Below are 14,231 nucleotides of genomic sequence, written 5' to 3' on the forward strand. Positions count from 1 at the left end.
TACATGTGCAGGCGGGTTATGAGACTTTGAACTTCTTCCAAGGAAAGAGGTCCTAACCTTGCTATAAGTTACTTCCTTCAGGCTTTACTAGCTCCAAAGCGACTGTGCTGCCTTCACTGTCTTTGAAGTGCTGTGTGGCGTGGTTTCCTAAACTGTGGGGTTGCTGTCTGCTCTAAATGCTGTGTGGCGTGGTTTCCTAAACTGTGGGGTTGCTGTCTGCTCTAAATGCTGTGTGACGTGGTTTCCTAAACTGTGGGGTTGCTGTCTGCTCTAAATGCTTTGTGACGTGGTTTCCTAAACTGTGGGGTTGCTGTCTGCTCTAAATGCTGTGTGACGTGGTTTCCTAAACTGTGGGGTTGCTGTCTGCTCTAAATGCTTTGTGACGTGGTTTCCTAAACTGTGGGGTTGCTGTCTGCTCTAAATGCTGTGTGACGTGGTTTCCTAAACTGTGGGGTTGCTGTCTGCTCTAAATGCTTTGTGACGTGGTTTCCTAAACTGTGGGGTTGCTGTCTGCTCTAAATGCTGTGTGACGTGGTTTCCTAAACTGTGGGGTTGCTGTCTGCTCTAAATGCTTTGTGACGTGGTTTCCTAAACTGTGGGGTTGCTGTCTGCTCTAAATGCTGTGTGACGTGGTTTCCTAAACTGTGGGGTTGCTGTCTGCTCTAAATGCTTTGTGACGTGGTTTCCTAAACTGTGGGGTTGCTGTCTGCTCTAAATGCTGTGTGACGTGGTTTCCTAAACTGTGGGGTTGCTGTCTGTTCTAAATGCTTTGTGACGTGGTTTCCTAAATTGGGTTGCTGTCTGCTCTAAATGCTGTGTGGCGTAGTTTCCTAAATTGGGTTGCTTTCTTCTCTAAATGCTCTGTGGCGTGATTTCCTAAACTGTGGGGTTACGGTCTGCTCTAAATATTGTGTGGCATGGTTTCCTAAACTGCGGGGTTGCTGTCTGCTCTAAATGCTGTGTGACGTGGTTTCCTAAACTGTGGGGTTGCTGTCTGCTCTAAATGCTTTGTGACGTGGTTTCCTAAACTGTGGGGTTGCTGTCTGCTCTAAATGCTGTGTGACGTGGTTTCCTAAACTGTTTTTTTAATTGCTAGTGGGGTGGGCTAAGTCCCTTGTACTGTGGCCACTTCTGGCATATTGTGCCAGCCCCAGATGATAGGTGAGGTGATTGTGGAGCAATTGGTGGAATGAAGATTGGCAAGGGAAACCGAAGTACTCGGAGAAAACCTGCCCCAGCGCCACTTTATCCACCACAAATCCCACTTTACCAGACCCGAGATCGAACCCTGGCCGCCGCGGTGGGAAGCCAGCGACTAACCGCTTGAGCTATGGCGCGGCCCAAAACTGTGGGGCTGCTGTCTGCTGTAAGGGGTGTTGCCGAGTTATTAAAAATTGTTGGAAAGAAAAATTATATCTACGCACAGTTTTATACAGAGATTATGATGATAAGCATTATCACCGTCCGCGCCAATATTTGACTATTGGGTCATTTATCATGGGGGTCACTTGAATTTATTTATCATTTTGGTAAGTTGAAGTATGACGAAGTTTGTGAACCGCAGCTGTGTGCTGGGCATGTAATTAGATTTGAAGAGGCAAGAAATGCATACAAATTTTTTTGTAGGAAAATCTGTTGTGCATGCGCAAGCCCGAAAAGTCGATAGAGAAATAATATTGAAACAGATCTACATTGTCGGGGGGTGGGTGTTCTGGAGCAGGATCTTGTCCAATGGTGACATTAGCAGTTTTACTTTATTCAGAGTTAGTTTAAAGGAAATGTGGTTTTCGTCATTTAAAAGCTTACAGGCTTGTAGGATCTGATGACGTGTAGTTTGGAAGATGGATACCAACGTGTGGCATGAACGTGATATTTCTACTTTCACTCTTTTTACCCAGAAAATGAAGGAAGCATTTTTCTCCGAACCATTGGTACCCATCTACCAGACTACACGACGTCATATTCCAGAATACCTTAATCTTTGTACTACTTTGTGAACCTCAAATGTCACATGTTTGTGTGTAATCTCAGTTTCTTTGAACCGTTAGTGACGTCATGTGGCCTGATCAAAGGAAACTAATGGCATGTATAATTTAGACTTGTGTGCAGGTTATGATGTGCATAGCCTGTGGTCCGTGGGTCGTATATGTACATTTGAGGCTTTCACGGCGGTGACTATGAAGAAAGCAGTCTTCTGGGATTTGGTACCGTGTATATGTGGTGTTAACCGATGTTTCGGAGGAACGTATCGCCTCCATCTTCTCACGGTCTCTTCGCTTGCAGATTTCTTATATTTTTCTTCTGCCCTGAAGATGGAGGCGATACGTTCCTCCGAAACGTCGGTTAACACCACATATACACGGTGCCAAATCCCAGAAGACTGCTTTCTTCGTATATGTACAGTCTGCAGGTTAGAATGACGTTAAATTATTTATTTTAAAGAATGTTACCAAGCAAATTTGGAGTACATCCTTCTAAATGTTATCCTGAACTCTAAACAAATATTTGTAATAATCCCGTTAAATGATCCTGCAAAATCGAATATTGCTTCATATAAAAGTTTACTGGTCTTAATTAGATAAACATGTTAACAGTGTGTAAATATTTTTCTTAGGAAGAAGCACTTACAAAAACGAAGAAGTGAGATACATTTCCTGTAAGTAAATCATTAAATGAAATACGCCGGCAGTTCCAGTCCGTATCCCTTTTATAAAAGAAGAAAAACGGTGTTTGTTTATGATGTCAGACAAGGCTGTGTAGGAAAATACTTCGATTGACGAATCGCATTTTTTAGATAAGAGACAGAAGTGCAAAATATTGCTAACTGAATTAAAGCAGTCAGCTAATTTCTGCATGAGTGTGATCCTGATTTGTTTTTGTCGTCATCCGCAAACATTTTGACTTAGGATTTCCTAGCTATCTTGGCGGTACCGTAGCCCCGTCTGAAGCCGGGCCCTCATCGCCAGGACTTAGATTCTGTTACGTGAGATTCCTACTGGACTGAAGCACATTTTTGTCCGGGTATCTTCGGATTCCCCTGCTACTCAACATTTTACTATTCCCCTATACTCATCTGTTACCGCCCCCTCAGTTGGGCAGTAACCGTGACCAGCTAACACATATCACATCATCTGTCTTTGAGTTTGGGGCTTCATCTCTGATACTGCTTGGCCGGCCACAGAAAATTGCAAGGAAATTATTTTTTTTATTGTTATTATTAAGGGGCACGCGGTAGCATAGTTGGTTGAGGCATTATGCTTCAAGTCGGTAGGTCGTAGGTTCAAGTCCCAATGAGGTCATTGGATTTTTTTCAATTTACCTAATCCCTCCAGCCGCACTATGGCCCTAGGGTCGACTCAGCCTCTAACAGAAATAAGTACCAGGAAGTAATTAAATAATTTTCCTGGGGAGTAAAGCGCGGCCGGCGCGTAAGGCTGACAACCTCACCGCAATGTGTTGGCCGATTGTCTAGAAAATGTGGAAGCCTCGACGTCTCACAACCCTATGGGCCTCCACGGCCTGTTACAGGTATGGCTTTACCTTTACTATTATTATTAATCTCTTTTCATATTATGAGTTTTCCGTGCAAGATAATATTTCACTTGATGCAATTAACCATACCGAACGAGCTGATTCAATTAATAACACTTCTGAATTGTATTCGGGAGGTACTCGGTTCAAATCTCATACGGAACACCGACTGTTCTTACTGAAGTGTTTCGTGGTTTTCCTTAGCCCATGCAAGAGAATGCGATAGCGCTTCCAATGAGGCTTCCCTTCACACATTTGCAGTTCATTATTCAGTAATCATCCCACCATTCGACGCCATTTAGTCTCAGCTACTGACAGCTTCGTTAAATAAGCAATAAAATAAATTTACTGCTAACCAAGTGTAGTTAGTTGCTGCGTTAATGTGTCAGGTTAACAATCTCGTTAATTTTATAGGTATGACAGAGAAAACAATGTTAAGACTTGAGGTTCTCACAAAGCTGTAAGCTCTTTCTGGTTGCTAGCTCGACTTACTCTTCGACCTTGATGATGGAGGCATTACGGTCCTCCGAAACGTCATTGAGTTTACCTAACTATACAGCGGAACAAAAGAGAAGATAGGAAACAAAACGTACGTAATGCAAGAATCTCCGTACACTGCCAGTAGATGTTATGCAAGTTTCATTTATTTGTTTTATAAGCTGGCAGGCGAAGTGTTTCCTACCGGCTGTCAGCACTCCGTTTGTTCCAGATATGTTCAGTGGCGTTAGTTCAAAGCACATTTCGCGGAGTCTCGAGTATTCCATAGCAAAATATACACCACGCAACAGTGATATCTCGTTTTGGTTGACATTGCCATGCTGCTTGCTAGAACAAACGATTTACGTCATTCAGTTTGTCAGAAGACGCCTTATAACCATGAATAACCGCGATAAATTCCTCGCCGATTGAGATTTAGTAGAAAAATATATACTACTCCACGCAGCAGCGAATTCATGTTTTAATAGACACTGTCATGGTAAGTTAGATTGGAGGGTAAGTGCATATAATCTTCTGAGAAGTTACTTTATGAAATCATTAGGCTTCTACCATGGACTTCACTTGCAACTTTACAGGGACAGAACATTTGTCTGTCTGCAGGTTATCAGAAGGTTTCCACAGATAACATCGATAAGATGTATGAATTCATGTAGGCCGTATCAGAATGCTTCGGTCTATTGTTATCTTAGAAATACTGTTAAAAATTCTGTTTATGTAGTAGTTACTTGAAAAGAGATGAACGTCATATGAATATAATGTAAGCCTTATCTTCGGTTTATAAATAGCCGCACTACGACCCTGGGGTCGGCTCAGCCTCCAATAGAAATGAGTACCGGGAATCTTCCTAGGGTAAAGGGCGGCCGGGGCGTGAGGCTGACAACCTTACTGCCATCTGTGAGCCGACTTTCTAGATAACGTGGAAGCCCCGACGTCTCACAACCCTATGGGCCTCTACGGCCTGTTGTAAGGATAGCTTTACCTTTACCTTTTTACGTAAAAAAGTAAAGTAAGTAAAGCTGTAACAGGCCGTGAAGGCCCATAGGGTTGTGAGACGTCGAGGCTCCCACATTTTCTAGACCTTTTTAGGTATGGAGTTCAAACATGCCTGTGCGAACTCGTGGTGTTATGTGAAAGCTTGGGAGAATTGCGAATATCTACGAAAACGGAGGATAGTCAGTCTCCGAGTAGGAAGCCGAATACAAATACGTTACACGCCCACAGACATACGAGCACACATGTGGGCGCCTTGAATCTGCTCCCCTCCCCCCTTCCCACTGCTGAATATTTGGAGAAAATAAAATTTGGGAAGAAAAGGGAGGCACTAATACACCAGACATTGGATATTGGCACGTGTGTAAGTGGCTATAGACGGTGTTGGGATTGGTGACTCAATTTATTGATCACTTATACACTCACGACTCGTGACTACATTCTACAGAACACTGATACACACAAACTAGTGTCCTCAGTCTCCACTAGCCTTTTCCTGGCAATGGATTTTAATACAGGATTGTAACAGTCTCACTCCAAATATTACACATGAAGTCTTCTCTTCACAGCCGGACTTCCAACTGACTCGCAGCCATTTCACAGCAACCTCCGAGTCTTCCCTTCACTACCCGACTTTCAACTGACTATATCTGGCTGTTTACCGCCAGTCAGTCCGTCTTTGCGCCAAGCTCCTTGAGATTAACGACCAGAAATGTTTTTTTTTTTCAACCGAACCCTTTCAGTAATCGTCTTTATGTAACATCCTCTCTGACGAGAGGATGGGTTTCTCTCTTATGAATATGCTTGGCCTTTCGTCAAATGTATGTATCGCACATATAGCATGTTATTGAAAATTCTCCCTTTTGCACTTCATATACGAGTCCTCTGTCAGTACAGGCTTTGCAAAGCAGAACATGCCTATTTACGTATCTTATGCTACGACGGCAGCTTAGACACTTGAACGGTCTTAAGCTTGACTACCGCCAAGTTTAAGCCTCTTATATTTTCTTTGTCTGACTTCGCCGTGTCCTATACCACGAACATGCTCATTCACATGAATTTATATGACTTCTGCTTGTTTCCCGAGCAATTTTGTTATGTAATCGTGTACATACGGAAGTTTGAAAGCCGTGTGCAAATCACAATTTGTGTGCAGTTTCTGCCTTTGAATATTTCCAGTGGTATGGAGAACCTTGTTTTTTAGGCATTACAATTTTAAGTGGTAGGTGTCTGCCGCTAATTCCTAGGCGAGGCAAGCATAAGTCGTCACTGATCTGATCAGTGCCTTATAGAGGATTAGTTTAATGTTGGCGCCTAAACGTTCATTCTTGAATAGGGAGTAGATTCTAATAAATGTTCTCAAGGCCTTGGCTTCAATAACTTTTATGTGCAGCCTCTATGTAATCCTTTATCGAAGGTCACACCGAGATATTTAACATGATTGACGAAAGGGATATTCCGTCCATTCACGGTAAGATGAAAGGCGACCTAAGTCTGTAAGAAATTCAACTGACTTAAGTCCAGTCAGTCTGTCTGTCTTGGTGTCGAGCACCGGCTGGGGCTCATGACCAGATTTTTCTTCTTCTTTTTTTACTTATATGAAAGTTACTGTCCTGTCCATTTGGGGTGCCCTCTCTGACGAGAGGTCGGGTCTCTCATTTGTCAGTCATAGTCCGTATTAGTAAGTCCATTGTCAGTATTTACATATATTTACAAATTTAATCTTAATTCCTATTTCTTTGTACAATATATAAAAGGCCTGACCAAGCAATAAACCTCCTGGTTATAACATCTCGGCACGGGCCACATAGAAAAGACAACTCTTCTATTATTGTCTGGATTCGTTGCTGCAGAGATGTGTTTACCGCGCCGTTGCGGACCACAGAAAACGCCTTTTGTTTGTCGCTGTACCATTGTTGCGTTCGTGTTTGTTGCTGCTGGAACGTGTTTACTGAGCCGTTGCCTAGAAACGGCGCGGTCATTGCATGGTAACGGCTTTACATGCTACAGTATCAAAGGATCTCATAACTCCAGTGTGATGTTTAAAAAATATTCTTAAACTGCTAAAGTTATCTTGCTGCCACCCCTTGGATAAAATCTTAGCACTGTCTGCTCTCTCCTTGAAGGAAATCCTGGAAGCTCCCATCCAGATACACATTAGTAATCGTGTTTCTTCTCTGAAATTGGAATTCGTCTAGATAGCAACACGCCCACGTGTTCTGTGCACTATAAATGTTATCAGCTTCACGCTGCCTGGGAGAGTTCAGTTCCAGCCTACCTGCCATAGTGTTTGCTTGTTTGTTTGTTCGTTTGTTTGTCTGTCACCCATGAGTACCGCTGTGGAAGGGTTCGAGAGGAAGGACTATGGTGAGTTCTTTGCATCCTTACTTCTAGTTAACATTGATCAATCCTACGTTATTAACGGCGCCGTTTAACTGCAGAGTTGCTTCTTCAATCCAACGCAGCTCTGCGAGTCGTAAGAGGCGACGAAGAGGGAACCCAGTGCCTGGAGGTATAACCGGGCCGCCCTGTTCCTGAAGGATATAAATACGGGGACCTGGCCTTCCAGGTTGGGGAACTCTCGAATCAGAGACAGTAAAATGTGATCATGAGTCCTGCCGGATTCGGACCTGAGAATGACTGCACTGTCGAGGGCTAGCAGAGAGGATGTTACGTAAAGACTATAATGCAAATGTTCAGTTGGGAAACAAAATTTCCGGTCGTGAGTGTCAAGGGGAATGTCGCCAAGAAGAAGTGATTGGCGGTAAACCTGGATTTTTCTTTTTCGGTTGAGCGCTTGCGAGTGTCGTCCTTGAGTGGCGTCTTCTGGCGGGGTGGACGTTGTCGTTTGCAGTTGCTGTTGGGCCTCGTCGGCGCAGTCGCTCTCGGGTCCGGATCCCGCGGGGCGCGTGACCACATTTTGCTGTCTCGGATTCGGTACTCCCCCGGCCTGGGGGGCCGAGTCCCTGTGTTTGTGTCCCCCGGGGGCGGGGTGGCCCGGTTGTGCTGCCGGGCGCTGAGTTCCCTTTTCGTCGCCTCCTGCGGCTCGCGGAGCTGTGGTGGGGGTGTTCGAACCCGCCTCCGCGCAGGATAGCCTATAACGCCGTGTGGTCCGGTGAAGGTGGACCGAGGCTTCGGAGGACCATATCGCTTCCATCTTCATGGTTTAAAATTAAGTCATGAAAGAAACCAGCATGAGGCAGGCAGCAAGAACACAGAAATTTCGGATGATTTTCATCGGATTACACGGCATTATGTCCCAGAATAGTTGTACTGATCCACTCTTTACACGATATAATCCTTGAGGGACATCGAAGTCATGGCGCCCTGATAGAGCTCGTTATTAACTGAACGAAAAAAAAAAAAATGTATTCTTGAGCAGTTCAGTTGCTCGTATGAGTAAAATGTGTGCTTGAAGTCTCTGATTGTCTATCAAATAGATGACATAATCGATTAGTTTCCACCGATCAGATAGTAAAATTCATCACCCTCGTAACATCCATAACATGCAGTCCATTTCCGAAAGTTGATCAACGATTTTAAACTTGTTTGTTATTCAAATTACGTCTTTCTGTCTACGGAAGGCCACGTGCAGATGCAGTGAATATCAAAATAAATCACAATAAATAGTACGACAGACCTGTCCTCTCGTCAGAGAGAGCGCCCCACAGCAACAAACCCGCAGCCGTATGACAGTAATAAAAATCTGGTCGTAAGCCGGCTGACAGTCGGTCGAAACATAAGATTCAGACTCAGTTATACCGCCATACTGCATTCCCTGTTCGCCCTCGTAATCCTGTATTGTCTTTGAACATCTGTTTCTGCTAGCGGATAAGAAGAGAGGGTTAGTCTTTACGTATGCAGATCGTTGTTAAACTGTGCTGATGCCAGTAGTCAATAAATTTGACCCTTTAGAGACTGACTGCTAAATCGCTGCTGGTCCTCGCCAGCAGAGTACTTATTGGTTCCGAATCTCACGGGACTTATTAGTCGTTATTCGTCGGATCTTCGTATGATTCGACGTTATATGTCCTGAGCTATGTACTTGTAGTGTCATTATATAAACCACAGTGCCGTTCTACAGTACATAACCTCTGCTGCTGATGTTACAGATTACCAAAAAAACAGAAATACACATACACATTGGGCAGACAATAGTGAATCTATCTATAGCCCATGTGGACCTTGGCAGCTTTTTCAGTTTCTTAGTCCTATACACAGTCGGTAGGACTCCTTGGACGTGGGATTAGCCCGTCGCGATGCCGCTGTCTACACACAGAACAACACAAGGACAGAATAAACTCATACAGACATGCATGCCTCGAGTGGAATTCGAACCCACGAACCCAGCGTTCGAGCGGGCGAAGACGGTTCATGCCCTAGACCGCGCGGCCACTGTGATCGGCGAGCAATGAAACTGCAGAAGGTTATTTATGGAGTTTACGGCGCTGCTGCGATTTCTGTAATTATAAATTGTGGTATTACGAATGACGTCATTGCGGTTACTAGTGACGTCAGTCATACGTCGCCCCCGATACAACGGAAATGGTGCAGATATCCGTGTAGGTGAGATTGTGATATATATAGTAGTACCAAAGTTAATAAGAGGTTAGAGAGTCATTTAGAGTTTTTGTTGCATTTGAGGTTCTTACGGCGGTAGATATGCAGAGTACCATATGCTGGGATGTGATACCGCGTAATCTGATAGCTAACCGACGTTTCGGAATAACGTGCTGCTATCATCTTCAGGGTTTACGTATCAGTCAGGCTACCAGCAAGGACCATTACTTACTTGGCATGCTCATCTACCTTGAAGATGTACGCTGTATGCTTCTCCGAAGCTTCTGAAAACGGTTATCAGACTACATGTCGCCACATCTCGGGGACAGTGCTCTTTAATTTCAAGTCTTCTAACCCGAATGCAACACAGGTAGACCTGTTCAGGTCTAGGTAAGAGATATTGCATAATACTGCACATTTTGATCCACATCACAAGTCAGGAAATCACTGCACTTACTGAGCAGCATTTGCTCTCTCTCAACCGTTCCTTATTCCCTTAAGTCTTTCTTTTTTCCTTTCCCTCCCGCCACCCTATGTCTATAGGAAGTGGTGTGAAGCCAAGGCCGCACACACTGTCCACCATTGCCAACAAAGAACTGAGAAAATTATATAAATAACTCTATGAAGCTGAGCCCTTCTTGAGAAGCCGCTAATTGTGTAGCTGCTTAAGAATTTCCCAGCAATTTATGGAACCCGAAGGTTCATTATCATATTAACAAGAGCCCTTCACTAGTCCCTATCCTGAGCCAGATCGACCCAGTCCATAGCACCCCATTCTATCTCTCTATCCACCTACCTGCGTCTTGGTCTTCCTAGTTGTCTCTTTCAGTCTCTCTTTCCCACCAATATCATATATGCATTCTTTTTCTCCCCATTCATGCTACTTGCCCTGCCCACCTCATCCTCCTTGACTTCGTCATTCTAATTACACTTGGCAAAAGAGTACAAGTTATGAAGCTCCTCATTATACAGTTTTCTCCAACCTCCTGTCACTTCATCTCTCTTCGATCCAAATATTCTCCTCAGCACCCTGTTCTCAAACACCCTCAGTCTGTGTTCCTCCCTTAATGTTAGAGGCCAAGTTTCACATCCATACAGAACACGGGCAAAATTATAGTTTAGTGTATTATGATTTTTACGATTTTAAACAACAGACGAGAAGACGAAAGGTTCTGGGCAGAGCGGTAGCAAGCATTACTCGAATTCAGTCTCTTAATTTTTTCCTCAATCAAATTTGATTCGTTACTGTCGTTCCCAAATATCTGAGCTGTGCCACATTTTCAAAGGATCTGTTAGCTATGTTTATGTCATGATTTTGCCCTGCATTCTGGTGACGAGACGGCAACATATACTTAGTTTTCTCTGCATTTTCTTCTAGATCAACCTCCTTACTAGCGTCAGTTTTAAAGTTTCTGTGTTTTTCTTTATTGTATCTATGTTATCTCCCAGTAGATTCACATCATTAGCATAGACCAGCAGCTGGTGTGTCCCATGTAATATTAGTCCCACCTGGTTTGCCTGCACCTTCCAAATGTGATATTCTAAAGCAGAGTTGAAAAGCAGTGGACATAAAGCATCTCCTTGTCTTAGACCATTCCGGATAGGAAAATTATCAGACAAATGTTTACAAATACGAACTTTACAATAGGTTTCACTTAAACAGATTTTAATCAGCCAAACTAGTTTCATGGGTACCCCAGTCTGTATGAGAATATTATACGATACTTCCTTCCTAACTGAATCATAGGCTATTTTGAAGCCTACAAATAGCTGATGTACTCTCTCATTGTACTCAAAATTTTTCTGCAGTATCTGACAAATGCAAAAAATCTTATCAGTATTTGATCTGTGACATTGAAACCCACAAAGATCCCGATTTTATAGCAGATATTACAAGAAGTTCTGGGAAGAACAAATCGTCTTCTTTTGATATGACAGGGATCGCATAGAAAAAGAAAAAAATAGGGGGGAACACAGATACACAGACAGGAAAGTGATTTCATAAGCCTCCTAATAAAAATTAAGAGGGGGGGGTTACAGAGACGGATAGACAGACGGACAGCAAGATGATCTCTAAGCCTCATTTTAATTTTTTAGGAATAAGGAAATTAGGCTAAATGTAGAAGTTTGGAATGATTGGGGGGTGTGACGAGAATGGATCAAACAAAGGCAGCCAAGAAATTTCTTGAAAATAAGACAGATTATAGAAGAAAATTTGGAAGGCCCACGTGAGATGACTGGAAGTTGTACAGAATGATTAGCGGGGCTTGAAAATAAAGAGATGGAGCCAAAGGGCAGATAATAAAGAATGGGCATCTGTAGTATAGGAGGTCTGTAGAGCCAGGAAGTAAATAAGTCAGCTACACACTTCAGAAAGAGAAAAATCCCTGCACCCTCACAGAGATTCGAATCATGGTCCATAGGCTTTCACTTCATGATGAATGGTTACGGTCCGGATATTTGTATAGACCTAGTTGATGCCTTGCAAGAACACTGCTAAGATTTAATTATTAATCGTCATTTTCAATGCAAATGCCATCTCTATGCACACAACAGATTAACTAACTTAGCTCCATTCATTATTAAAATAGCTTTCAAATTAACTTCGCTGCAAACTATTCAACCCCAGGAGCACTATGTCTGCGTAATTTGCGTTAATTAGAACTTATGCAAACTTCTGATTATCTCTGTTTGAGGTTTAACAGCGTTAGAACAATCCAGGAGTGACAGAACAAAAATGGACCCTTAAAGCAGTGAGTAGTGCTTCGACATTAAGTATATGTACTTATGGAACAAACTGGCTTTGTTTGAGGTACCTGATTCGAACCTCCGTCAGAGCACCAGTCATCATGGCGAAGTTTTCGTGGTGTTCCTCATTTCAGGCGAATAGCAAATAATACTCGTATCTTGCAATACATCCGATTATTTCATTCTACGTCATTTCCATATCACGATCGTCCCTTCGCTTTGTCTCGTGACCTCTGCGGTTAGTATAGGTCATTTAATAACCTACGGATCGAAACGTGTTCTCAAGGATCTGTTAAAGAGGGAAGAGGGTAAGTTCTCTGGCATTCGTAAATGGTTACCATGCAACTAAAGTGAATTAGCAATCATAGGCTATGCATCTCTTTATTGCACTTTTGCTAGTTTCTTTTTATTATTATTTGATTGGGTTCAACTTCATAGTAATTACACAGCCCAGCGCTTACTAATATTTGCAGATCACTTTTTACGTATCGTATTTTGGAGGACAACTCCTGTATATTATTTCCACACAGTTCCTTCATTATGCTTCGCCCATTAACATGATCGCTCTCATGACCACCTTATTTCCATTATTTAAAATAAAAATTATGTAATGGTCCTTTTACATTAAGGAATTATTCGTATTTTTCATGCGTCTGCATGGGAAACTACTTTTTTTTAGAATAATTTTGTTCTTTTTATAAGAATTGATGGAAGTATTTCATATCTCTCTGGATAAACACAGATAAACATAATCATCTGTCGTCACTGTTCCTCTTCCGAGAAGTCTGTATCAACCAAGATTCTATAATATAAAACGTACTGAAGCAGAAGTGCTATGATACATAGTGGAGAACAGTGTAAAGACGTGGTTTTGTTAACTGTACTAATTTTCAAGGAAGATTTTATTCTAAAGAGTTGCGTACCCCAATATATTCCAGTAGAGCAGTAAAAAAACACAACTAGCCGCAGGACTGTCGCTAAAATCATGACGAACACACGCACACACGCCCACACACTTAAGAAAGCTTCCATCCATTATGCCTACAAATAAGGTCAATAACCAAGTAAACCTTTTAACTCATATTAAAGAATTACTACAATGCATAATCGGGGGCAATGGGATCGAAATAGACAATTCTGTATATATGGGACAGTTGCCAATTCCGAACAACTGGATCATATTTTCAATTCATGTATATTCCATGAAAAGGTTTTGTGATCGGTCCTGTGTTCTCTTCTAGTTTAAACATTCTGGTAACGGGCATAAAGGCCGCATATACGAGAGAGAGAGAGAGAGCAGCAGTGCTCCGTGTGGACCGCCAGCTGTTGATCCGTGGAGAGCCTCACAGTCGTGCGCGTTTAGTATTGCAAGTTCTGCTTATCGTGCGGTCTTGTTTGCACGCGACGTTCGCGATTATTCACATTCGATTTCGTAGAACGATCATTGCATATAAGAATCGATATTTTCGGTGATAGATATGTGTGTGAATGTAGAGGAATTGGTGTAGATTCTGCGTTTTCTGTTAGCATTTTGCAATTTAACGTTTTACAGTGCAGTTACAAAGCTTGTGAAGGTATTGGGATGATTACATGACTTCTGATTTAGAGTGAAGAAATTATTTGGAACCGGTTTGAGACACTCGTTCAGCTTGGATCGACTTACAAAGGCCAGCTTTCGGTGGGATCGAATGTGATGATCGCGTCGTATTCGAATTGGTCATGTGACCGTGTTCTGCATTTTCTGAAAAAGCATATGAACTAATGGGTTCCAAATTCAGGTTCTAAGAATTAGATCGAACGTTAGAAATCTTAATAAAAGCTGATTTTCGTATATTTATGATCATAAGTATTCTTGCTGGTGTCGTCGTGTATATGCTTAAGAAGGATCCATACAAAAATCTAAC

At 42.6% G+C, this 14,231-nt stretch overlaps 1 protein-coding gene across 11 annotated transcripts in view; it reads left to right on the forward strand.

The window, feature by feature from the left end:
- LOC111865185 (band 7 protein AGAP004871) overlaps window positions 1–14,231 on the forward strand; it is a 127,691-nt gene that overhangs the window by 75,046 nt on the left and 38,414 nt on the right. For 2 of the 11 annotated variants that reach the window (XM_023852997.1, XM_023853000.1), the window contains exon 1: window positions 13,817–13,901. The exons of 7 other annotated variants lie outside the window; for them this stretch is intronic. Coding sequence is in view for 1 of the 4 variants with exons in the window: in XM_023853004.2 (XP_023708772.1) it covers window positions 7,347–7,386 (40 nt within the window). In the remaining 3 variants the exon portion in view is untranslated. Of the gene's footprint in view, window positions 1–7,314; window positions 7,387–13,816; window positions 13,902–13,931; window positions 14,106–14,231 lie in introns of those variants that run through there. 2 more of the 11 variants (XM_023853004.2, XM_023852998.2) reach the window with 2 other exon arrangements.

Source organism: Cryptotermes secundus, unplaced genomic scaffold (genome assembly GCF_002891405.2).
Source record: "Cryptotermes secundus unplaced genomic scaffold, Csec_1.0 scaffold238, whole genome shotgun sequence".
Taxonomy (NCBI): Eukaryota; Metazoa; Arthropoda; class Insecta; order Blattodea; family Kalotermitidae; genus Cryptotermes; species Cryptotermes secundus.